The sequence below is a fragment of the Mus musculus genome, chromosome 6 (assembly GCF_000001635.26).
Source record: "Mus musculus strain C57BL/6J chromosome 6, GRCm38.p6 C57BL/6J".
Taxonomy (NCBI): Eukaryota; Metazoa; Chordata; class Mammalia; order Rodentia; family Muridae; genus Mus; species Mus musculus.
In genome coordinates this window covers 40,190,626-40,218,370 of record NC_000072.6, presented here as the reverse complement: position 1 = coordinate 40,218,370, position 27,745 = coordinate 40,190,626, and the positions used below count along the sequence as shown (strand labels likewise).

Here is a 27,745-nt window from a genome sequence, read left to right as displayed (position 1 = left end):
AACTACAAAATCAGGCCACCAGGGTAAATGCTTTTATTACCAGAGTCACTTCTGCTTAGCTCATTAGAACAGACTTTGCTTAGAGCATATACATCATAGTAACCGCTCTCATTTATTATAAGCTTTGCATATTGCCAAGTCATGGGCTTATTGGATTTATTCTCTCTTCCTGGAATATCTAATTTACCTGCTCCTCTGTTTTGTATCTCCCCTCTCTGATCAATGAGCTTTGAAGTCATGACCTGGAGGCATGAAATTGAAGACTTAGTATCTCTTGACCTTAGAGAAACTCCTGTTTCCAAGCAGGCCAGAGCTAGGGACTGGCAATGGGGAGAGGCTGGGAGAGAAGGCTGATGGGAAAACTTGAATGCTCCTACAACTCCTGAAAAATCACTTGAGGGCCTAAATGAGACAGTGCTCAAGACACATGCCCAACGCCTTTGACCATCATGCCAAACTCAAGCTCTCAAAATTTCTACCCTTAAGCAAGATTGTCATCTGCCAGAAGAGGGGCATCATGCCAAGTGACTGGGGGCTTGAAGCACAGGTGGCTACCTATGCCAAACACATGGCACCGCTAGTTTATGTACGACAGGAATCTTTCAAAGCTGATAGCTTGAGCTACCTTCAGGCATTCTCTTTATTTCTCTCTGATGGGATAGCAAGGTAGAAAAGGTCATGCTGATCACAGATGGTATGAGAAGAACCTTTAATGGTTTCCTTTTTCCCCATTACCACCCATGCCCTTAGGCCTGGCCACCATCTCCTCCATATGCCACCTGTTTACTTGGGGAAGGAGGAAGAGGAAAGAGAAAACACACTCGCGTGTGCGTGTGTGCGCGCGCGCGCATATGTACAGAACGTATGAAGAGAAATTGTAAAAATGCTGGCAGCTGTTGAAAAGCACAGCACTGAAGTCCAGTGAGACACAGAGATGCTCAGCATGGGATGCGGGCAAGAGGCAGCAGTCTGGGCTGCTAGAATATAGGCTGGTGTCATGGGCCAGGCTTAAGATTCATTTATGCCAACTACCAGCTGGATGCTCCATGAAACAACCCAACTGCTCTTACCTAAACCACAGGGGGTCTGGCTGGCTGGTGTCTAAAGTCCTTTTCATTGCTAAGGTTCCCGGAGTCCAGGTTAAGGTCAAGAAACTCCACGAATTCAAGAATTACTTATATTCTGCTTCCTAAAGGAACTGAAGATATTTTGTAACTGGGAAAGATAGATTCTAGTGCCACTCAGTAAATATGAAAAGAGGAGCCAGTGAAAGGGAACCCTGTTACAACAGGGACTGTAGATAAGACGGGGTGCTTTCTGGAAGGATGCTGCACAAAACCAAAACACTTTCTGTTCCTTCCATACAATTTGCTTTTCTAACGTAGTCACTCAGCAGCTATTTATTGTACCGCAGACATACTCTTGACCCAGGAGAGGCCTTAGTGGAGGCATTCTGTCACTAAGACAGACCTGGTTCTGGGCTGATGCTCGTGACCCTTAGGTATCTGCGCAGGCAGAGAAATGATGGGCAAATACAGAGTGTTAAGAGACCATCCTAGATACCTAGTTCCCAGATCTTGATTTCAAAAGTCATTATCTAATAAAAAGCAACACTGCTCTCTGGAGAGATGGTGCAGGGTGGGAACAGGAAACACGCAGGATGAACTAGAGCACCCTGTGCTGTTCGAAAGTAAGCATGCAAACAAGGAAACAACAAAGCACAAAACAACAGAAAACAAAACCTCACGTAGCAGGGTATGTCAATGGGCCCAAGAACCAATTAGAAGACTTCTCAAATGCCAAGGCTGGCAGAACTGGAGAGAGCAAGAAAAGCAGCACTGGACTATCTAATCCAGATGACAAAATCAATGCCCTTGAGTCCACATCGAATTAAATGTGGAGAGCAAGAGACAAATACCCCATCTAGGATAACTCCCAATTGTTTCTGCAGCTGTTCTACCCTACAGGAGTGCTTCCATCCCAGCACTGCACTGCTGCTCCCCATTCCTTCTGGGTGGAGACACAATGACTGCCTTCAGAGGAATAGAGTATAGAAATGGGGAGGGAAAAATTCACCATGGAGAGACAGTATAACCACTACCTATTCCAAGTGACTGGAGCATCACTGATATGCCTCTGAGTCATCTTGAAATGATGAGATACAAATGGCACTTAACCTCTGGGATCCCCTACACCATAAGTTAGTCTAATAATGAAAAAAAATCATATAAGTCCCAACAGAAGGGCATCCTATAATATGCCTGGTCAATATGCCAAAACTACCCAGATCATCTTAAACAAAGACTTGGAGAAACAACGCTTAGAGAAGCCTAGGGAAACAGTAGCTTTAAGTGCATCTGGGTATCAAACATGACATCCTGGAACAGACTGAGCCATGAACTTTAGTTAATAATAATGCACCAATATTTATTTGCCCATTGTAACAGATGTGCCGCAATAACACAAACATATCAATATTAATAAAAGGAGGAATTGGGTACATGGCTGAGTGCGATGCCTCAATTCTTTATAATGCTTGCTCAATTTGTAAAAAAAAAAATTATTAACTCAACAATTGCAAATCCCACTGCCTTTTTTTTTCCAACATTTTTTATTAGATATTTTCTTCATTTACATTTCAAATGCCATCCCAAAAGTCCCCTATACCCTCCCCCTGCCCTGCTCCCTTACCCACTCACTCCCACTTCTTGGCCCTGGTGTTCCCCTGTACTGACTGGGGCATATAAAGTTTGCTAGACCAAGGGGCCTCTCTTTCCAACGATGGCTGACTAGGCCATCTTCTGCTACATATGCAGCTAGAGACACAAGCTCTGGGGGGTACTGGTTAGTTCATATTGTTGTTCCACCTATAGAGTTGCAGACCCCTTCCGCTCTTGGGTACTTTCTCTAGATCCTATATTGGGGGTCCTGTGTTCCATCTTATAGATGGCTGTGAGCATCCACTTCTGTGTTTGCCAGGCACTGGCAAAGCCTCACAGGAGACAGCTATATCAGGGTCCCTTCAGCAAAATCCTGCTGGCATATGCAATAGTGTCTGTGTTTGGTGGCTGATTATGGGATGGATCCCCGGGTGGGACAGTCTCTGGATGGTCCATCCTTTCGTCTCAGCTCCAAACTGTCTCTGTAACTCCTTCCATGGGTGTTTTGTTCCCAATTCTAAGAAGGGGCGAAGTGTGAAATATTTGGAAGCACTTTCAGTTTAGTTTTGTGTTGCCACTGTTCATCCACCTCACTGAATGTTGTGTTTCAGTTGTTGCATATAAATATCACTCTATTTCAGGAATAGGCCTCATTCTTTATACTCTGTGTTCCAGGTATATATTAAATATTTATTAATCTTTCTCAATTAATTATAATTAATATTGTCTTGTGCTACATCCACTCCAGCAGTGACCCGCCTGACAGGCTGAAAAGCCTGGGTGCAGTCCTGAGGCGAAAAGTTCACGGAAACTTAGTCTCCTGGAACCTTGGCATCCTGTATAATGAATGCTCCAATGTCCTTGCTTTAGTTGGTAAAGGGATTTGTGTGCTTTCCCTTAATATTGCTTTATTATAAGTGCCTCTATTTGACATATAGCTAAGTTAGATTCTAGGCAGTCCTTGAGCTGACCCTGGGCATGGATACCTAAGTCACTGCCCTAAGCAGGAATTTACCATTATCTAGGAAGAAGGAAGTTTGTGATCTAAGAGGAAACCAGAGTAGATATTTAGAACTATAGATAGCTGAGTTGCACTCACACACAAGAATTTACAATGGCCTAGGGGGAAGGTGGACTATATAATAGACTAGAATAGGAACTATGGCAAGGGCACAAAGCCCTTGACCCTGGCTTCTAAGTTTAAGCTGACCTTAGGTGGGGCTGTTTTTGATACCAGTTGTTAACACTGAATTTTATCCCAGCTGGTTCCTGCCAGTCCTTCCGTGTTTTCATTCCTTTGTTTTATGTAAGAAATGTAACCTAGGTGTGTCACCTAACTTCCCTATTTTCTTCTGTATAAAAAGTTCGATGCTCGATTTGACAAATTACATTCAGATCCACACCAAAAAAAAAAAAAAAAGTATGCTGTGTGTGTGATACACGTCACACCCCACATGTGGACATCAGAGGATAATCTGTGAGAATTAGCTTTCTGTTTCCACCCCATAGGTCCTAGGGATTTGACTCAGGACACCAGGTTTGGCAGCAAGCATTTTACCTGTTGAGCCATCTCACAAGCTCTCAATTTTCCTTAAAACTGAACGGGTTTATGAACAGGCAAAAGAGGGGGTCTGGAGGTCAGAGATCCTCTCTTGGTGGCTTTGAACAAGCAACCTTCTTCCATGGGTTCTATACCTGCAAGGAGAGAAATCCCACCGACCCTGGAGAGGATCATAAGCCTCAGAGAACCCAGTCACAAATCGGAGCACAGTTTAATAAGATCCTCAGCTGAACCCTGTTAGGCTGCACCTGGAATTCTTCTTCAGGAAACCTATGAGATAATACATGTTTATTGTTTAAAGTTGCTAAAAATAACCAGTGGCAAACCCACAAACAACATATGTCTAGGCAAGAAGAGGCACACGATAGAAATGGAAACTAATTAAACTGTAGAGTATGCCTGGCGCACTCACTGAGTTGCTGGCCGAGGAGACTCTGAAGGGGAACCTTGGAGTAGGGACCGAAACCTAAGGAGAGAGACATCTGTGAGTTGTTGCTAAGGTCAAGGATATTGGGCAGCTCCAGGGCCTGAGCCAACCCTTCTATATGTTAGAACAGAAAGGCAGCCAGTGTGTGTGGAGCACCATGAGTGTACAGGAAGAAACAGAAAGAGAGCTGAGAGAGGTGAGGTCAGCCAGAATATAAAAGCCGTTAAAAGAAAGGTAAGGAACTTGAGTTTTAAGTTCAACTGAAAATCATTAGATTACTACTGACAGGAGGTGGGTGACACATCTGGTTCATAGTTTAAACGATTTACGCTGGGATGGCAAGATGAGTTGGTGGGCAAAGGCACATGCAACCATGTCTCACAACCTGAGTCTGATCCTTGGGGTCCACATGGTGTTGGAGAGAACCAAATCTCAAGGAGTGTCCTCTGGACTCTATGTCTGTGTCATAGCAGGCACCCGCGTGTACACACACACACACACACACACACACACACACACACACACACACACACAATGTAATAACAGTTAAAAAACAAGATTCGTGCTAACTGCTCTGTTCAAAACTGGTCATGGAATAGCCATAGTAGAGTCAGGGTGGTCAGCAAGGGACTTCAGTGCAAGTCTAGACAAAAGATGGCAGAGCCTTCACCCTGACTCAGGGTAGAGAGGAACAAAGACTTGCAGAAATTATGGAAGGCTGTGGGAAGGCACTTGATGCTATAAGCATAGGCTAGGGATTCCAACTCCTCCTGTAAATCCGTGTGCCTAGGGCACTTTCAGGGAGGGAGTCAGAAATGAGAAGTGTCGTCATGTGCTCCTGTGCCACATGGTCTGTCCATGTGTTATCCTGTTTCCAAGCCTTCAGATATCCCTGGTGATTCATTACGATGGCTGCTTGTATCCATATGAGGTTGTGCCAGTCTCGGCTAGATCTTCTCTGGAAAACTAGATCCCACCTACCAACTCCATCCTCCTCCAGCTTCCTGGCCAGACAACGCTGCCCTGCTTAATTAATAGTTTCCTCTGGTTTGAACACCCATTTAACAGTTTGTTGGTGGTTATTGCACAGTGTGTGAGGTACCCTCTCTTTAACTCAGAAATAGTCAGAAATGCCCAATGTAGACCATCTTTATAGAAGAACAGAGAAGAAGTTGTGAAGAAAATTCTTTAGCCTCTATTTTGGTCCTGCTAAAATATATATTTCATAAATTGTAAATACCTATATTTATAAATTATACATTATTTATAAGATATATGTGTGTGTGTGTATATTTATAACTCAGAGAAACACATATCTAGGCAAGAAATGGAATAGTACAAAAAGTTAAATTACTTAATATGTAGAACTTGCCCAGTGTGTTTGATGAATTGCTTCACTTAGAGTATCCAGTAATTCAATCATTGGAATTTTGGTTCCAAATATTCTTCTATACTTAAAAAATTTTGTTGTGTTGTATGCTTATGCCTATAGGTACAGGTATGTACGTGTGTAATATGAGTGTATGGGTGTGTGCATACATGTGTAAGTGTACAGGTACATGTGCATATGTGTGCTTGTGGAAACCAGAGTATAATCTTGGATATCCTTTGTCAGAAGCCATCTACCTTGCTTGTTGAGACAGCCTCTCCCTGTCCTCAAGCTTGTTAGTCAAGCTAGGATAACTGGCCAGTAAACCACAAGGCTCTACCTGCCTCTCTGGTGCTGATATAATAAGTAGCCACCATCACACTTGGTCTTTTAGCTTGGGTTTTGAAGACTGAACTCTGGTCCCCATGCCTGCAAAGCAAGCACTTTACTGATTGAGTCATCATCTCTCCAGCCTGAATGTGCCCTTTTCATTCTTGCTGAATCTTCCCTTTTTACCTACTTGTCCTACTCATATCTGACCAGCTCCATACATGCTGCTCTTGGTTTCTATCTGTTTCTCTTGCTTCCAGCCCAATATAACCACTAGGGTACCTGGCTTTGCTCAGTTACAGACACCTGAGAGACCTCCACCCAAGGGAAAACAAAGGCTACGTGGTCACATTTAGGGGAAATATATGTGCAGTTTGAATGACTGTTTTGCTGTGTCTTGGAGGTGGCTTGGACAGGTGGCTTATTCTCCGAGTTCTTTGACAGGTCACCCATAGGAAACTAACCCCTGGAGAACAGAGACATTTTAGCTTCATTTCTTCTAGGTTCATATCTGGCCCTTCAATTTAGCTCTCCCAACTGAGCATGGCCAGGAATTTAGTCTCTGATCTTGGACCATCTTCTCCCCAACACAAATGTCTTTTAATAAGACTAAGTTCATGAATCAGCACATGGCAGCTGCCCTGAGCTGCTGGCCTCCCAGAGCTGGGTCTCTTCCAGTTACAAAGGATGCTAGCTCAAGACAGAAGGATATGCCAGAACTTCCAAAATGGAAAACAGCACCATTTGAGGGATTAGAAGTCAATGGCTTTGTTCTTAACACTTCTTTGTTATTTCAGGGCCTGAGAGTACCCAAAAGTGTACGAATACCACTTCCCTTCCCACCACAGCTTCATTCAGGAGTGTATTGTTTTACCTGGGGACAAAGATTAAAACAAAACAACAAACAAACAAATTTCAAGGGAAAGAGAAGGCTTTGTAGTATGTGAATGAACTAGATTCTGTCTAGCCTGGAATGTCCCCTAATCAGTGAAAAGTGACTATTGGAAGAGAAGCTTCCAAAAGTTCATTGTCACACAATACTTTAAAAAACAAATTTGACATTTTAAACATACATACATACATACATACATACATACATATATATATCTCATATCCAAGAAAGCACAGATTTGTGTATACCTCTCAGCAGCCAAGGGCTTGGGTGGGCCTTGTTGACACTGTCTTATTTCTTGTTGCATAAGACTTAGAAATGTATTTTTTTAATATTTATTTTTTATTAGATTTTTTTTATATACATTTCAAATGCTATCCCGAAAGTTCCCCATACCCTCCCTCCGCCCTGCTCCCCTACTCACCCACTCCCGCTTTTTGGCCCTGGCATTCCCCTGTACTGGGTCATATAAAGTTTGCAATTCCAAGGGGCCTCTCTTCCCTGTGATGGACGACTAGGCCATCTTCTGCTACAAATGCAGCTAGAGATATGAGCTCTGGGGGTACTGGTTAGTTTATATTGTTGTTCCACCTATAGGGTTGCAGACCCCTTCAGCTCCTTGGGTGCTTTCTCTAGCTTCTCCATTGGGGGCCCTGTGTTCCATCTTATAGATGACTGTGAGCATCCACTTCTGTATTTGCCAGGCACTGGCATAGCCTCATACAAGACAGCTATAACAGGGTCCCTTCATCAAAATCTTGCTGGCATTTGCAATAGTGTCTGGGTTTGGTGGCTGATTATGGGATGGATCCCCGGGTGGGGCAGTCTCTGGATAGTCCATCCTTTCATCTTAGCTCCAAACTTTGTCTCTGTAACTCCTTTCATGGGTATTTTGTTCCCTATTCTAAGGAGAAATGAAGTATCCACCCACTGGTCTTCCTTCTTCTTGAATTTCTTGTGTTTTCAAATTGTATCTTGGGTGTTCTATGTTTCTGGGCTAATATCCACTTATCAGTGAGTGCATATCTAATGACTTCTTTTGTGATTGGGTTACCTCACTAAGGATGATATCCTCCAGATACATCCATTTGTCCAAGAATTTCATAAATCCATTGTTTTTAATAGCTGAGTAGTACTCCATTGTGTAAATGTACCACATTTTCTGTATCCATTCTTCTGTTGAGGGATATCTGGGTTCTTTCCAGCTTCTGGCTATTATAAATAAGGCTGCTATTAACATAGTGGAGCATGTGTTCTTATTACCAGTTGGAACTTCTTCTGGGTATATGCCCAGGAGAGGTATTGCTGGATCTTTTGGTAGTATTATGTCCAAAGAAATATATTTTTAAAGCCCAAGGTATGAGAGAGAGAGTGTGTGTGTGTGTCTTTGTGTATTCAAGGTAGAAGCTGGAAGGACTCTTGATTTTATCTGTCTCACTGGTTCTTGGCTCTATTTTTCACATGAAGAGTGCTCCAAAAGCTCTGTGGGGTGGGTACTACTTGGCCCGCATCAGTGCGTAGTCGAAGTGGTCCAGGAAGCTCTGGATGAGGTCTATCTGGGGTGAGGAAATCAAGGCTTCCACTCTCACAGTATTCAGAAAGGAGTTTGTGGCTCCTACTCTAGCCTGGAGCTCCAGACACCTAGTAGCTACCCATGCAGTAGGAGGGCAGGGCTCTTGCACATTGCTATCCTGCCTTTTGTCCCAAGGCTTTCAATGAGTGGGAGGTAACCCCGTGACCTCATTATAGACCCAGCCTTTAGCTTATCCCTTGTTGCTCAATCCTGGCCTGCTTATTATCTGCCCTTCTCATGTGACCTAGCTAGAAAAGACGAGGCAGGCAATGGCAGCTAGGCTATTAGTCTGCACATTAACTGAAGTTCTTGGGAAGTTCTCCAAGTGGAGAGGTCCCAGGTTGTGAGCTTGTTCCTGTCTAAAAAAAAGGCAAGCAGAGAAGGCAAGAGGATACAGCAAATGCCAGGTAAGAAGGAGAAATGACAGACTGCCAGTCCTGCCCTTGGGGCTCTGGGTTCCTGCTCAGCCTGGGGCTGGTTTGCTCAGCTTCTCTGGGATACCAAAGCCTGTTCTATGTCTCCAAAGAGATAGGATACAGACTACAAACAGAATACAGCTGCTGCTGCTGCTGCTGCTGCTGCTGCTTCTTCTTCTTCTTCTTCTTCTTCTTCTTCTTCTTCTTCTTCTTCTTCTTCTTCTTCTTCTTCTTCTTCTTCTTCTTCTTCTTCTTCTTCTTCTATCTTTTTATCTTTTCTTATAATTTGGAGGGCCTCATGAAAGGTGGAAGGGAAATAAATTTACCAGGGAAAATACTCATAAAATATAGCGTGAGAACCATCAGCTCATTTATGTTGTTGTCCTACCAGAGAGAGAGAAGCCCACAGGATAGAAGTGTGGCTTGGGAGTTGGTGGCTGTCTGTGTAGAATCTATCATTGAGCCACCACTTCCCTCTCACTCTCTGAGCCTGTGCCTTAACGACAGGTGTAGGTCCGAGGGGTGGCAGCTCTGACGTGGGGACTTCCTGACTCTGGTAACAGGTCAGTCCCCTGGAAGTACCAGCTCCATGGGAAGCCTGCATTTGTGCTTGACACAGAGTAGCTGTGCTTAAAGGAACAGAGGGAAACTTCAGGGCCCAAGCCCTTCCTACAAAGCCTCTCTTCTTCCTCCTCTCCTAAACCAGATTTTTTTATGCCCCAGATGTCTCTCTGGGCACAGTGAGGGACAAGCTTCTCCCTTCCCCAGCTTCCCCTGCAGCTAAAGAGTCCCACAGCTGACCTCATCTTTCTCTCCTTAGCTCAGAAAGAGGCATAAAAGAGACCAGCATCAAGCACCTGCACACTGCCCAAAGCCTGAGCTCTGCTCCCGAATGTGGGACTCATTTTCTCTTCCTCCCACAATCATTTCTAATTCTGTCTGTCCACACTCACTCTCTCCCTCCAGGCGCCCCACAATTCACCCATCCACCTCTTCCAGGCAGTCCAACACTTGAGCTGAGCCACAGACTCAGAGACTCAAAAGAGAAATTCCCAAGTAGACAGTTCTGCTCACACCAGAACCCAGCCCCAGTTCTATGTACAGTCTGCTAAAGACCACTGAGCCGACTCAATGGCCATACAGTAGTAAGAAAGGAAACAGAAATAGAAGGATCTAGTCTAGACCCACCACTGTTTTGTTTTAAACCGTAAGTCAAGGATGAGCATGGCTCTTAGGAGAAGAAACGCCTCCTTCCTTCGTCAACACTAAAATACAGAGCACAGGAGCATGAAACGTCGTTTCATGCGTCCAAGTCTGAGGTCTCCACCTGCTCCCATGTGAGTCTCCTAGCTACGGTATCTCCCTTCCATCTGGGCACTGAGGTCCCCAAGACTCTAGGCACTGAACACTGTATCTCATTTCTGTTTACATCCTGAAAAGCTGGTATAGTGGCCAATAGGTGACAGGGGCAGAGACTGTTGATGAGCCAACAGATGAGGGAGCACAAAGAACCATATTGACCATGCCCCTCTGCTGTAAGCTCTTACCACTTGCCCATGGTTCCAGTTAACAGGACCTCCCTATCCCCAGCAGCCACATGCAGCCTTACCTCCCATGAGGAAGAGAAGCCCTGCCACGTACTGCATAAGGCCTCGGTCCCAGCAACAGCCCAGGACGCCGATGATCCAGCCAAAGAGGATGATGGCCACTGCCATGCCCATGAAGCCAGCTGTCATTCTACGAAGATCTGTGAGGAAGCAGGAGGAAAACAGTTAGCACGAGAACACGTGATACAGTAGGGTCACAGGTACCCTAAGCTTGGGGTAGGGAGAAGAGGGTAGAGGCACTTCAAGGGCAGGAAGACTATCTATTGAGACCCCTACACAGGAGAGAACCACTGCTGGTGAGTGTCTTCTGTTCAAGTGTGTTGTGATAGCTGGGTTCCTAAGCACAGGGCAAGCACATCATCGCCTGTGTCTAACGGCTCGCTCCAGCTAGGCATCTGTGCTAGGCATGTGCTGCTCTTCCTGTGAGTCTGTCCCATCCTGAAGAGACGGGTGCTGTCTCTAGTGTAGACAATAGAGCCACTTGCTAAAAGCAGCACGGTAAGTGGTAGAGAGGACTCGAACCCAGATAGCTGTGGCTAACAGCATTAGGCTTTTAGAGACGAGAGAGCAGTGAGGTGGGCTGCTGGAGAGAGCAGGGCTTCTGTAGATGGGCTGCCCTCCCTGCTTTAACCCAGGGTTCTGCTGGACTGGTTCTCTGCTCCATCCCAAGCAGGCTCTTGGAGCTTAGTTTTGCCCGCAACCTTGGAAGCAGAGAAGAGCTGCATCCCCCTCCCGTCGTCTGAGCCCCTGGAGCAGGCAGGCCCCTTCCTCGCAGTTACCCCTATCCTCTGACTCAAGGGTCTGCCCCAGCGTCACAGCGAGGACTGTCCCTGCTCCATACATCTCTGACCTATCTGACAAAGCCAGGAATGACTTGGTGAGGAAGGAGGTAGCTGGAAAAATGCTGTTTGCAGCACAAGGGAGACGGAAGGACTGTTCCGTATCTCTGCTGGCTACTTAGCATCTTGCCCAACTCAGCTTCTTTGCTGACTCCTTCCCCTGTGTGGACAGATGTCACCAGAACTACTGTCACGTGCTCCCTCTCCATGCGTGGCTCTGGCCTGGACTTGTTTCCAGAATGGTTTTCTTCTCTCACCCCCTTCCCGTAGAACTGACTCTTTACTTCCTGGGGAGCACTTCACCCATCATGCTGGTCACTCCTTCTTGAATCTGCCTGCCTCCCCTACCTTTAAGGCAGTCCACCAGCCCCAGCCTGCTAACAGGGCTCTAAGCAAGAGAAACCAAACAAAAGAACAAAAACCCCAAGACAACAACAAAAAAACCAAACCATTTTTCCTGGCCTCTGCCCCAAACTCTGAATCCTCTGCGGCATCACAGAGCATCCTAGAGGGTCTCAAGGACATTTTTCCTCTCTCATGGAGTCAGGTACCTCACATCTGCTGCTGCCCCATCTCTCTTCTTGTCCCAGAGGAACAAACGCAACAGTGTCCCTGTGGGCACGGGGATCTGTGTCTGTCATAAGGAGGCCACCCCTCCATCCTTTCTGACTCTTACATTCTATCCACTCCTACCCTGAGTCATGAAACATGTAAAAGGGACCTCTGCCTCCAGCAGAGCACAGTTTGAGTCAAGATCCCTCTCTTTCGGGGTCTAGTCTCTTTGTTCTGCACGGAAAATCAGACACTGTTATCCCAGTCAAGAGAAGCTGACTAGAGAGAGAGGCACAAACATAAAGGGAAAACAATCCTGTCCCTCCCATCTGGGAAGGTGAAGCCAGCAGAAACTGGACAGACAGTTCCCTAGTCCCAGACGCAGAGATCCCTGAAGGGGTAACAGAGAAGATACCTTCCCTGCCTGATTCTCTTTTGTTTTTCTGAGCACCTAGCAGGCCTGCCCCAGCCAGGTAGAAAAGACACTCTGTATTCACTTCTGTGAGTTGCTAAGGATGCCTCATTATCACACAGCAGTGTGCAGATCGCTCATACTGCCAAATGAGTCAGGGGAAGCTTTGCTGAAAGAGCCATTTGATGGCAATGTTCATGAGCAAGCTCAGCCTCCTGCATAGCCAGCCATAGCTATGGCTGGAATCCATAGCCATAGCTAAGGATGGAATATCCCTGCCCATGGGCTGCCCCAGTCCCTGTGGGTCAGCTCCTATGGACTGATATTGCTTCTCCTTTCATTCCCATCTCTACAGTCACACTCGTGGCCACCATGGGATTCCTTCTTGCCTTACCATAAGGGCCTGATCAGACTTGTCAGCGGAGACATGTGAGGCCATGTCGATTGATTCTTAGGAACAGATAATATGTGATTAATACTTTAACCACTGCTTGCTTAATGGAAAAAGAAAGAGCCCAGCTCTACTACTGGGAAGTTTAGTATCTTAAACAGAAGGTACTAAGTTCAGCACCCTCTCCTGGGTTTTTCCTTTTTCATCCAGTGAAGGCTTCTGGGTCCTGCCCTTTTATCCCCAGTAAACTTACCTTTCCTGGAGGTCAAATGATCACTTGGCTTTAGTGCCCAGAAGTCCTACACTGGCCCCAGACTATAGACCCTTGGGAGCAAAGCTATTGCCTAAGGGGATGAGAGGATGGTCTCATCACGTGAGTCCACACTGGCCAGAGATGGACCTGTGGGTTGGTGAGGCAGGACGTCTAAAGAGGATGCCAACCAAAAAAAATAGGAGGTGACATTTATTGAAGGATGAGAGCAAAGTGTTCTACTTATAAGAAAATGGGCAGGAGCAGAAAAGCAGACAAATGGAGAAAATAATTGCTATTCTGAAAGTTCCTGGCAGATTCCAATCATCTGAGTCTCGGGTGTTGTGTGTATGTGTTGAGGGGGAGGGCAGTTACCTTCTCTCTGTCTCAGCTCAGGTAAACTTCTGTGTCTCCCGCAGGGTATTGTTGACTTAGGTAAAGGGTTGCTCTAGTTGTTGATGTGGAAATAGGATGAAAAACAGAGGTCCTGACTGTGTTGCCATTGACCCGGGAAAGATTTTCACATCACCCTTGAGTCTGGTTTTATCCGTGTGAACAACCAGTTCTTTTCTCCTTAGAGAGTTAACCAAGTTATCTGTGTGGTAGCTCAGGCAAGCTACTATAATAGGTCAGAAGGCAGGCAGAACAAGAAGTATTCCAATTTTACAGATGAGAAGAAGGCAAAACCCAAAGACAAATAAATAAGTTATCTATGGTCTCAAAGCCAGCGGACTGCAAATAGAGTTAACAGCTGCATCATTGAATTGTGTGAGGAAACAGGATAAATAAAAGAATTAAAATTGATGTGAGCAAATGCGCTTGGCATTCCTTCTTCTAAAATCAAGCCAGAACTGTAGCTAAGAGATGGGGATCAAAGGACCAAAGACAACAAGAAGGGTGGGGGCCTTGACACTGCTGGGGGGTGGAAGTGACTGGGCTGAATCCAAAGGCAGTGTCAGAGAATCCCTACTGCCTAGCCCACATGAAGTCTTCCGTTCCAACTCAAGAGAGGATGGGGAGGGAGCCGAGAGAGAAGAAGTAAGAAAAAGAAAAAGGGTATAAAAAAATGGATGGATGAAAGAAGACAATGTCTAGCTTTAATTTACATACAAAATCTGGTCCATGGAGCACTTGGGAATGTTTGAATGTAGAGGCATTAGAGTGTAATGTGTCTGTTGTTTAACAGTCTTTCTGGCTTTCTATTTGCATTTGAGTTAGTGCCATCTGTCACTCTGTGGTCATATGCACATGGTGCCACAGCTCTTCTACCTGCCTGCCATCTTTCTCTTTAGGAATAAGAAACTACCACTCAATTCCCACAGTTTCCTTGAACCCACAGAAACATCCTTTAATTGGGAAATTAAACAGTTTGTATTTCTCTGTCATTTAATGAATTAAGAAAAAGGAAAAAGAAAAGAAGAAAAGAAAGTGAAAAGTGTCTCCACTTTAGGAAGCTCTAAGTCACCTTTCCTGGCAGCTTTAGAAAACTTTTGGTTGGCTATGATGTGAAATCTGTGACAACAGTCTCTACTGTCACACAGAGAAGAGCCTTGGATGAAAAAGTTTGGTTCTGCGGACAATCATGGAAGTGAAGAATCTCATGGACCATGTTGGGTTTGAGTCCGGTATCTGCGTTTCCTGACCCTCACATTCAATGCTCCAGTGTTTGAGATTAGGAAGGTGCATCCTAAACTCTTGAATTTAGTCCAGCGTGATGGGAAGAGGCCGGCAGAGGGACGAGGGCTGCGAAGAAGGGTGGAGGAAGAAACACAAGGAGAACCATTAAATAAAGCTAGAAAAAAATAAACTGTTTTCCTTGGGTTTTTTTTTTTAAAGTTTACCTCCAATTAACATTTCAACTGAAAGGAACTGCTTGCAGCTCTGAAGAGGGAAACTAGGATGTGTGCTAATGCACATGTTCACTTAATAGTGAACACCACATAAGGGCGAGCTTAGGTATCGGCTCTTCCTGTCTTTCCAGTTGTGCTATAAAGATCTTGTACAGAAAAATGATCACGATTGAAACTCTTTTCTTCCTACTGAAAAAACAGCCCTTCTTAGGTAAGGGCTGGATACATGTGGGGAAAGGAACGCTATGCACTAATGGCTGCAATTTGAAAGGAAAGAGCTGGGGGGCAGGGGCTGGAAGGTACCTAGAGAAAGCCATACCTGCTGGAAGCTCCCCCTTCCCAATGATAGAAGCACACAGCCCTGGTTACAAAGGGGCCACCCTGGGAGCAGAACAATCAGTCACAAATGAACCAGGTCATGGGCATTGCAAGCTGAGCAATGTGCTGAGGACAGAGCCTCAGAGTCTTTGTACTGAGGGGTCAGGCAGTATGGGAGAAGATGAGAGGGAGGAGGGGGAGAGACAATGAACGAGACTGAATTGGCAATGAACTTCAAACCCATGATATCAACTAGGATGTGCTGATTCAAAGGACAGGAAACACTCCAGAGACCAGTCCTTATCTCAAAGGAAGTGGTTTTGGAGTGGAAATGAGGAACAAATGAATGGATTCTGGGAATCAGAGCACTTCTGTTGGATTTCTCACTCTTCTACCCTGGAATAATGGACAAGTGTCTCTCTGGAGTTTATGCAGATGGTGGACAGAGGTTAGGACAGCATTGATGTCAAAGAGTTGTACATGGGCTAATATGTGCGAACAATGTTAGGGATGCAGGAATATGAAATGGACTGCAAGTCATCTCAGTTTAAGCAACTGCTTTCCACACAGTGCACAGTGCATCCTTTGGATCTGCCACCCTTGAGCTCAGAAGGAACGGAGTCAGATGTTGGGGTGTGCTTCTTGTTAAAGATTTGACACTGGGGGGGGGCAGCCTTCCAGAATCTGTTCCTTCACCTTTCAAATGTTGGAAAGGCTAAACCCAAGGAATTATTTATTAGTATGGAGATGCATACACCCCAGAATGTCTGTCCTCCAAGAACCCAAATAGCTGGAGGCTACAGCAGCTAATAGCAGAGGTGCTGGTGGCCACCCAGGCTCTTTCAACCCTGGGTTCTGGCAGTGAGCACTTTGGGTACGTAGGAAGAAGAAATATGGGGCAGAACAGGATGATGTGTTAAGAGTGATTCGATGATTTAGGTAAGAAAACCAGGATGGCTCATGCCTCTGACTCACACAATACAGATTGGTTCAGTATTACAGTGTAGTCATATTTAAAGAGTTATTTTAGTGAAAATAAACTAGCATCCAGGTGTCCATGAAGAGTGGCAGATATGGGGTTCTGATCTCTAAAATGCTGCCCAGAAGGCTCTCTGTCATGTCCTGCACCCCATCTTTCTTTAAGCCCCCCGTATTCCAGTTGTCTAAACTCCAGTTTGTTCCCCTACTCCCTTCTGAACGGCAGAGGGTCCTCTAGCATCCAGATTCCCATGCTCTGCCTGACAAGCCCCACGCCATCTTTGAAGATCTCCCCAGAATGTATATGCATCTCTGGTGGCTTCTGTGGGGCTCTAGCAGACCTCACAAGCAGTACCCAGGCTGCACTTGGCTGGTTTCATTGCCCTGTCTTACCCAGCTCACTTGTTTACATCTCTCTCCCTTGAGTAAATTCAAGCTGGCTCAGGATTGCACTGGGGTTTGCTTCTTCCTGTCTTCCTAGTTCGGAACTCATTGGCTGACATAGCAAGTGTTCAACAAATATTTGTTAAATGTGGTCACCATCTGACTCTGCAGTAATTATCAAAGCTCTGTGTGTGTGCGTGTGTGTGTGTGCGTGTGTGTGTGTGTGTGTGTAAAAACACAGGAATAAGGAGAAAATACCTTCACAATACCTTCACCCTGCTTCAGTGACCCAAATGACATTGTGACTGGTGACTCAATTTTTCTCTTCTTTAATCTTAGGGGGCTTTGTTTCTTTATTTTATTGGTTGCTTCTTGTTGCTGTTGTTTGCTTTTTGTTTGGTTGGTTTTTTGTGTTGTTTTGTTTTGTTTGCCAGCATTAACTATTGTTTAAACAATCCAGCGTCATTTCTTACTGCGTACAAAGGAGACATCAGCGTGCATTTGGGTTTCCAACCGCCTGAAGCATGGGGGCCAACAAGGACAAGTGTTGTCCCCCAGATGATGAATAAAACAGACCCTCCTGCATCACCCAACCCCACAGCCAGGAAGAAACAGTGAGAGACGGCAGTTGCTGTAGAAACAAGATGCAGTTTCTGGGTCAGGCGACAGACTTGGAGTTTCCTCCTCCTCAATCCTACCTCCAGATTAGGGAGCTGCCATAAATAGGGATATTAAGCCATGCTGCCATATACAAATCACATTCATTGTCAAAACAATGGAAGAAAAGTTATGGAGTTTGTGCTTGCTTGATGAAAGCTGGGCCAGCAGCCAAAGCAAGTATAGGAAGAAGTAAAAGAAGGGAGAATTCAGAGCAAGGAGAAGCAGTCCAACCCCTAGAGAATGTTAAAGTTGCAGTGCTGGGCCCCTTGCTGCTGCTGTGATGGCCGTCAGTCAACAGCAGAAAATCAAGGAGATGATGGGAAGGGAACTGTCACTCCACTACCCTGATACACCTGGGTGGAGCTGGCAATCTGTGCTTATACCTAAGAGAAGAGCCCATTTCGCCTTCTCCTTGCCACAAGTCAGATGCTTGGAGTGTAAGGTGCAGAAATGACTCCAGAGAGACCCCACAAAGCAATCAGAAGATAAGAGCATCAAAATACATGGACTCCATAGAAAAATTAGGCCAGTGCCTGGGAACTAGCTAAGTTAGCTTTGTCTAATACAGAAAAAGGAAAGATTAAATAGGAATCAAAACTGTCTGCTCTATCTAGCGGGGTATTGGGGAATATGCTTAGAGTGGGCCAGTTCGCCTTTGCAATGTCCTATGAGGTAGATGAAATTTTTTTCCAATATAGAAAGTGAAGTAGGGATTTTAGTTGACCAAGGTTATGCAGCCGACAAGAATCATCTCTGAGAATGTGTCCCACTCTGGCCATTCTTATGTCATTCTTCAATGCTTCTCATCCCCTATGCTATTTCAAAGCCCAGAACTGAAGTTAACATTCAGTAAAAGATGATGGAATATATTCACTCATCAAAATCATTCTGTTGAAAGATGTCAATGACATAAGAAAATTGAACAAAGAGCAATGTGCAAGCCTATATATTTCTACATTGCTTGTGTGTATGTATGCACCTACCCACATATAACCATGCAAGAGAAACAGAGCTAAGGTTAATAAGGGGTCCTTTTGGAGTGTGGGTATCTGGGGGTGCCTTTTATACAATGAGAATATAATCTTTTAAGAGTCCAATTTTGCGTGCCTTTAGGTGATATGAGTTTTATTGACTTTACATGGTCCTAAGCACAAATATTCAGTCAATCTGTTAGGATGGGAACAGTGAAAAAGGATGGTAGTTGCAAGCCTTCAGTTCTTTCTCAGTAGTACCTAGAATCTGCATCCTAGCCCCGTGCATATTGGCTGGGATGCATTGTGAAGATCACTGCCATATTGTCATAGTTCTGAGGTCTCAGAGGGAAGGATAGTAGAAGAAAAACTAGTTCTGTATCCAGAAGTTGCAATGTCCAAGATGGCATCCACAAGCCACATGTGGAGCTGAGCCCTTGAAATGCTTATTGAACACTTGAAACATGTTGTGTGTGTGAAATACACATCATAGTTGGATGTTACAGACTCAGCAGGAATTTCTGTAAAACATTTCTTAACGATTGTTATTTTGATTACATCTTGGTATGGCATTTTAGACAGATTGGATTAAGTCATATTATGAAAATACCTGTTTCTATTTATGACATTAATGTGACTAATGTGACATTTAAAATTGTGTATGTGGATTGCGTTCTGCTCCTATAGGACGCTCAGTGTGTTGGGGAGAGGTATAGGAACCTGTGTAGACCTTGCTACAAGGCACTCCAACCTAGCTCTGCATCTTGTAGAACATTCCATCTTCAGTTCACATGTGACAAGAGAGTAGGAAACTGGAAAAGGAGGCTGAGGGATGAAGACTTCTTAGCAGAGAGTCATGAGGGAACTGTGCATTTCCGTTCCCTCCCATGGGGTAATCTCCCCTCTTACCTACCCAGGTCAAGGAAAGGACCTTAAGAGAACCACTTGGGGAGCAGCACTGTGCTCTTGAATTACAAGACACGAGATGGTACTTAATTGTGGCCTCAAAAGCTGAATCAAGGGCTATCTGGAGCTGCCTAGGGCAGCACAGTTGCAGAGTTTGCCTGGTGAAAGATCTCATGCTTTCTCCACGAGCCAAACTTATAGCCATGAAATCTAACAACCTTGAAAAGACTCTGTCCTAGTCTGTTTTGATGACATGTTTTCACTAGAGAGTCTCAATGAGGAGAGCACCCAAAATGAGAGTTGAGGAGGAAGTAAAACCAGATCACCTGGACAATGGCCTGTTCATCTCAGGTGATCACAGGACATTGCCAATTCCTTCAGAACATTCCCAGAGAAATTACAAGTTCGTTCAGCGAGAGATACAGCCAGTAATTGAGACTGCCACACGCAAAGCACCAACACTGGGCATGAGAGCAGCAAGCACGTTAGAGCTCCTTAGCATGTCACCTGCCTGCCGTTCTCCAAGTCTAGACATGAAGGAACCAAAACAGGTAGCAGGTAGAATTTGAAAAGAACCAATCTCTCTTTTCACAGGTTTCTCATGCATGGCAAGGTTCAGCCAGGAAAGAGAGAAGACAACGGAAGACGCAGAGTTCAAGTTCTATAGTAGTTCTCAGATTTTGTTAGCTACAAATAAAATAAAATAAAATAAAATAAAATAAAATAAAATAAAATAAAATGCCAACAAGCTATCCAAGACTCATTGAGATCTCCTACATGTGTTATCCAGGGATCACACAAAACAAACTTAAAGGGTAAGAAAAACAAAATTGACAGTATAGTCTTTCATAAATGAGAAAACCTGATATAACCTGCAATCAGAATGATGATCACAGACAATGATACACCTAACAATTCATGTGCTTTATTAGCACATCCTAAGCACTTTACATATACTTTATCACATTTAATGCTCCTTCCCCTTTTATTGATGGGATAATAAGGAACTTGGGTCAAGCCAGCTGCTTGAAAGCAGAAGACACAGCTAGAGAATCCTGCCCTGACTCTGAGGCGTTTCCTTTAATCACTGTGTTCTACAGCCTGCAAGAGTCATGGATCAAGTGAGATCTTTGATAGTCCTTTGTAAACTGTAAAGTGCTACTACAAATGTCTGTCATCACTTATGTTCACTGCCAGGCTCCAAGACAGAACACAAATACAATGGACCCTGCAAGTACCATCAGAATTATCCAATGTGTACTTAGCAGCCCCAGGGTGTACTGATCTTTCCAAACAACATGGGAAATACAAGATGAGCACTTTGTTGCTCCTGTCCTGAAAAGGCTTTTAAATTATGCCATGCCAGTATATTTGGTTTTCTAATCTCAAAGAATGCTAGTTAAGGGGCCTCAAAGAGCATGCCCTTATGTCCATCCTCAAAGAAGCAAAGATATTTCTTCCCAAAGTCCATGTATGTGGAGTGATAGAAGCAGGCACCGTGGCACTTTCAGAGGAGAAATGACCATGGGATATGATGTGGGGAGCTGCTACCCTGAGGAGCAGGGACAGCTCCTGCTTCTTTCTGCTAGCTATCACACCTTACCGACGAGACATGTCACACTGTTTTCTTTTGTTTTGCATTTGTGTGTCTACTTTGTGAAGTGAACCCCCTGCCTGGCAGTCCTGGGGTAGACCAGATAATTCTGTTCCAATGGTTATAACTCTCAATGCCAATTGCAGGATGCCAGCCTGTCTTTATCCCAAGAGACGGAGCAAATTGAAAATAAAGAGCCTGTTATTAAAGCACTAATAAGACATCGTGGAGCCAATTTTTAAGAATGCTAAGGTATCATAAATCCACTAGACAATAACAAGGCTTGCATTTCCCACACAGCTGGGAGGGACTGCAGCAAGAGAGCAGCCACACTTCCCGGCCACTCTTCCTCCTCTTCCTTACCAGGGCCCCCACTCTGCTAGTAACCAGCAGTGACTGAAAGGGTCAGAGCTCTCTTGCCCCTATTGCTTCTCTGTAGTTCTACTGACACATGGTGGGGTCATTTATTATTTTTTTTTATTTTGGACATAAATTCTTTGTATATAGTGAGGGACTTCACAACACTTTCATATAAGTACTTCATATACTCTAATTATGCTCCTCCTATACTGCCTGCTCTCCTTTCTAGTTCCTCCCATTTCCACCTTTGTTCTTCTAGGTACTTTTGCTTCTATTTGTATGTCACATATGTATACACAGTTTTATATATCTATATAAATCTAGGACTCTCAAATGAAAGAACATGAGATACTTGCCTGAGTTTGACCTAATTCTTTTAGTGTGGTAATTTTCCTTTGTACCCATTTTCTTGCAAATGACATAATCTCATTCTTTGTGGCTTAGTAAAATTAATTGTATATAGATACTGTTTATTATTATTACTATGTGCATGCATGCATGCGCATGTGTGTGTGTGTGTGTGTGTGTGTGTGTGTGTGTGTGTATGTGTGTGTGTGTGTGTGTATGTGTGTGTGTGTGTTTATTTCAGGGAGAGAGAAGTGGTAAGGAGAAAAATAAAACATGTAATTGCCTGGATTTACATTCCTACCAGAATCATAAGAGGGTTCCCTTTTGTCTGCATCCTTGGGTAAGACTGACTCTCGGTGTAGTTTAATTTGCATTTTCTGATGGCGAATGAAGGTATGCCATCTTTTGAGAACTGTTTGCTCATTTCTTTAGCTCATTTATTTCCTGGACTGTTTGATTTCTTGGTATTTAGGTTTTTTTTTTAGTCCTTTTAATATTTTAGATATTAATATTCTTTCATAAGTGTGCTTAGCAAACATTTTCTCCCATTTGGTAGGCTATCTCTCTGCCATAGTGTCTCTTGAACCAAAGACATTAATTTATTAATCCATTTCATGTGTAGCTATCAAGTTACTACTATGTATAAGAAATATACTTGTGGACAAAACCAAGTCTCTGGCTCTATGAAATTTACTTTCCAGGGAAAGAGGTGCACTAAACACGTTCCCACATGCAGATAGATATATGTACAAATGTCAGAGAGGGAGAAATTTGGTGGACAAAGATGAAAAAATGGAAGTGGAAGGAAAGCCAGCGGGATGGGAGGGGGTTGTGGAGTTACAGAGCTGCCTTGTGACCATGGTGTTTGAATAGAGAGTGGAGGAAGGGAGGTAACGGGCCTGTGGGCATCCCAGGCAGAGGGAATCACACGTGCAAAGGAAATGAATCAGGAGTCTGCATGCTCCCCACACACTGTGTAACATTTTCACTTAATGATTAGTATACACCGTGACTTAAGAGCTGCAGAATCAGACTTTGTGTTCTGTTAGAAACAAGAAAGCATTTGCTGGGACCGGCTATGCTCTCTTCCAGGAAAGAAACATCCCCTCCAATTTTCTACTGCAGGGTTGTGGGGGAACATGAGACTTTTACTCCATTTAACTGTGTTTCTGAAGCACTCATTTTGTTAATGCTGCCCCAAAGCGTCATCTTTAGAGCTTGGCTTTCACCTGGAATCAGGGGAGGAAGGGGTTAGGAGTATATTCAGTTTGTAAAGATAAACTTCAAAACTTTATGGCTTCAAAGAGGGAGGCCAACTGTGTAGGAAGGAGACAATTGTTTAGTGACTATGAAAAATAGATATTACAGAGGAGGACAGGAAAGAAAGGAGGTGACAGATATGGTTACAATGGAAACCAACACAGAAGCTAGTGGAGATGGCATCAGGAAGTCACCAAAAGAGAAGACTTTGGTCATCTTCTAAGTGCAGTCATCTGGAACAGTGGCTGCAAAGCCCCTGCCACACAGCTCCTGTTCTTTCTTCTCTTCACAATATCAGGTCTCTAGAAAGGGATTTTATCAGTTTGTCAGAATGCCAATTTAGATACTCAGTCCACACCTCCCAGACTGCAACTTTTGAGTCCCTACTTCTGCAGTTTCTGAATTTAGACTGATATATAGAAAGCAAGTAAATTGACAATACTTGGTGACAATATAAGAAATAAAGGTGTGAGATAGCTACTGCTCATGACATCCATTCTTCTGTACCATGTAATGGGAAAACGAGGACATCATCACCCAATATACAGAAAAAGAGACATGTGATGTTCTTAATATCTTTAGTGTTGGGAGGTGGGACTTTGGAATAAAGATGAAAGGACAAATATTATGAGAAAAATGTAAGATTGAGTGTCAGTTTATTACATACCCAGTAAACTGACAGATAGTTAGAGATGCCTACCATTGTCATGTTAACTGTCAGGGTCTCATGTATAGAGAAGAAATTAGTGCTTGAGATTGTAACTTGTGACTCATGCAGTTGAAACAGTCTATTGAATGCCTGCTTCTTAAAGCCATACAGGAATAAAGAAGGATAGTCAGGGGTGAAATCTGGACACACACTGTATTAGCTACTTGTCTTATCACTGTGACCACAATTGTTGGCAGAAACAACTTCATGGAGGAAATATTTATTTTGGCTCACCATTTCAGAGGCCTCAGTTGGCCATGGAAGGAAAAGTATGGTGTGGCAGACCAGTTCATTGTGAAAGAGAAATCCCAGAGAAATGGCTTGAAATTACACATTCCCAAGGACCTGTCCCACAGGGAGCTACATCTTCCAGGTAGGCTACACCTCCCAGTCTCCAGAACCTCCAAAAAATAGAGCCATCAGCTGGACCAATCACTGCAAACATGTGCTTTGAAGGCATTTCATACTGAATTTGCAACACTAAAACTTAAGAGATGAGAAGATGGAAAAGGAGGATGAGAATGAATGGCCAAAGATGACAGGGCAACATCCATATAAGGGACACTATGGGAGGGAAACATAAAAAGTTTTACTGATTGATAATGATGTTGGGATCAATTAAGATAGAATAGCATAAAATCCTCATTAAGGATTTTTCCGAGCACCCATCAGGAGAGTCACAGGAGAAACAGAGGCTATAGAGATACAGATTCTTGTCACATGGTGTCTTCTAGATTCACAACGAGGAGAGGTCCCATGTGACCTTGGCAAGGGCTCTTTTAGTAGAAGTCAATTTCACTGGGTTACCAGGAACGAGTGGGAGGCAAGAAGCCGAAAGTCTTTCCTAAATACCATGCTTTCGAACAGCCTGGCCAAAGAGAGAGGTGGTGTTAGGGCATGGGGGAATGGCAGATGAGTTTAATATATGCAAACCTTGAGTTTACGTCTATGAAGAAGAAAAAGGCATTTCCAGAGAAGATGAACTGAAGCCATCACAGACTCAGCTTTCACGGGCTCTCTCCCTTATACAGATGATCAGAGTGGGACACACACACACACACACACACACACACACACACACACACACTCCGGAAAGCCTGCTTGGTTCCACTTGAAAACCTGCACAGAAGAGCTTGGTGGTGATGAACACTGAGTTCATGGTCAGACTTTCTGGGCTTGAGTTCCAGATGTACCTCTTCCTAGCCTTGAGACCTTGGGCTATCTGAGGCTGAGTTTCTTCACAGATGAATAGGGATCATAATAGCGTCTACATTACAAGATTATCAGGCTATCAGTATCTCAATTATGAACTAATGCAAAGCAAGTACTGTATGTGCACTCAGAGATTAAAGCTAAGAATCAGAAATATGGTGTGAAAATTCATCCACACATGCATATTCTATAGAGGGAGCTGGCTGCGGGAAGAAGAAAGGGACCAAAGCTTGGGGAATTGGAGGGATGTGTCCAGAAGGTAAGTTTAGAGTTAGGAGATGCAATTATTCTTGTCATGTGGCTTGGGCTCAGCTCACCCTATCACTTTTGCAACTTCTCTTGTAGGTATATGATCATAATCACTCATTCTGGAAGGAAAGTTCATAGTGGTGGGCTAGACCTCTTAGTACTAAACATGCACTCATTCACTGATTGACTAAATCATTTTTTGTTCATTTACTAAATTCTATCTTTTGGTCAGGTATTCTTGGCACTAAAATACAAAGATGATGTTTTATTCAGGGACCTCTAGAAGAACAGAACAGATAGAATGAAAACACACACACACACACACACACACACACACACACACACACACACACACACAAGAATTGTTAGAGTGGCTCACAGGTTGTGGTACAGCTAGTCCACAATGGCTGCCTAACCAACAGAAGGTCCAAGAATTCAGTCTACAATGCTGGATCTCTCAGATCATTTTCAGTATACACTGGAGTCCTGAAGAAGTAGGCTGTAATGCCAGTGAAGGAATGGACTTGCTAATGAAAGTAGGAGCAAGCAGGCAGAAGAGAGTAAGCTTTCCTTCTTCCATGTCCTTTATCTAGGCTACCAGTGGCCAGATTAAAATCTGGATCTTCCCATCTCAAAAGATCTGCATTAAAGGTGTATCTTCTAACCTCAAGAGTTACAGATTAAAAGTGGGTCTTCCCACTTCAAATGATTTAATTAATAATAAAAAATTATAAATAATTAATTAATAATAAAAAAAATCCCTCACAGGTGTACCTAACCTCTTGGGTTTTAGTCAATTCCAAATGTAGTCATGTTGACAACCAGGAACAGCCACCACAGATGGGGAAGGTGCCAGCTCTTTCTTCCCTTGAGGTTGCTAGTTGTAAGAGTCCCTTGTCCTGCTGTCACACTGGTGTCTTCTGGCACCATTCAGTCACTGAAGACTAAGGCTACGCTTCTCTTCTTCTCCTCACTCAAACATCCAGTGCCTAACAGATAATCTAGTTCTCCACAGAACGATGGGAACACAAATGAGTAGGAGTCTACAGTCTCTCTTCTGGACAGTCACTTAGTGAGGAAGGTGGTGTTGACACTTACCTGGCACCTGTCTTATGCCAGGCTGCACTGACATTGCACACACAGTACACACAGCTCACTCTGAGCTAGGCAAGTGGATGCTGTTTCAATCTGTTTGACCGAACAGTAATGCCTAATGGTTTTCTTGTTTCTAGTTTCAAAGGTTTGCCATTTTCTGAGTTTTCCTTTCTATTCTCTAGCTGGAAACATTTTTCATGCTTCACATGTAGTCAGCCACTTTTGAATTTTGCTGGTGTCCTGCAGTTGAGTCTTTTGTTAAGTAAATATTTTTATGTCCTTCACGTCTTGTTGTACAAGAAACAAGCATCTCCATCCCTTTGTCCCCGTGTAAGCCAATCTCTCCTTTAACCCTCCCTATTGTCTTTGCTCAGTAGCAGCTATTGAAGCCCCCGCTTGAAGAAGACACTCACTAATGAGGACAAGGTCATTGGCAGATACATGCAAACTCAAAACAAAAATGAGAGACATTTGGGCAAAACTCTTTTTTTTTTCCAGTTAAGGTAACAGATTTCAAGTATTGGATTCATCAAGCTAGGAAAAAAAAAACTAAATGGGATCATAAATTTAAAAAGAAAAGACGACAGACAAAATATTTAAGGTGAGATGTTTATATATTGACGTCTTTTCTACCCAGATGATTTCTAAGAGAACAATAGGCATGTCATTCCTCTGGAAGTAACTCATCAGATCTTCACAATCCCCGTGGCTTCACACCTGGCAGTACCGAGAAATTCTCAAGTTCAAGGTTCATTTCTGCTTCCTGGAGACATTATTCTTGTTAGTAGAGAAGGGAAGAAAATACCAAAACCTTTGGTGCTTTTAGCACTTGGATATATAGGGGTAGGGGTGTGCGTGCGCGTGCAAGTGTGTGTGTGTGTGTGTGTGTGTGTGTGTGTGTGTGTGTGTGTGTGTATGGGCATGCACACAAACAACTGGGTGTATGTCAGAGTGATCCTTTGATTTGAAGCTACATTTCACAGACACACTGGCAGTGGGCTGCGCACATAAGGATACTTTACTCTCTTTAGCAAAAAGTTGAGAATATAAATGTATCTGAATTTACAGTTATATTGTAATTCAATTACACTCAAATATACCAATTTTTATTCTTTTTTGCATGATTTATGTATTTATTATTTTATGTGGATTAGTGTTTTGTTTGCATGCATTTCTCTACGGGGGTTTCAGATCCCCTATAACCGGAGTTACAGACAGTTGTGAACTGCCATGTAGGGGTTAGGAATTGAACCCGGGTCCTCTAGAAGAGTAGCCAGTGCTTTTAATCACTGAGCCATCTCTCCAGCTCCCATAGGTACTCTTAACTTGCATTGACTGGAAGGAGGTTAGCTGATATAAATCATACCCATGACCGGCAGCTCACAGAAAGCCAGGAGATTAACACTAATTTAATGTTTGTTAAGTCCATATTGGCCATGCAGAACTTCGTCCTGGGCCTGGCTCTCAATGCCCAAGGTCCTCTTGATGAGCTTCAGAATTTGAATTCTCTGCCTCAGAACCCCACGGATGTTCATGACGTCAGCATCCTCAGGACTTCCAAATGTCAGTGAT

General features: G+C 43.9%; 1 protein-coding gene across 2 annotated transcripts in view; it reads right to left on the bottom strand.

Moving 5' to 3' along the window:
• Positions 1-27,745, bottom strand: part of Tmem178b (transmembrane protein 178B) — a 383,921-nt gene that overhangs the window by 36,780 nt on the left and 319,396 nt on the right. For both annotated transcript variants that reach the window (NM_001360978.1, NM_001004182.4), the window contains one exon: positions 10,838-10,975. In NM_001360978.1, the coding sequence (NP_001347907.1) occupies positions 10,838-10,975 (138 nt within the window). The remainder of the gene's footprint in view (positions 1-10,837; positions 10,976-27,745) is intronic.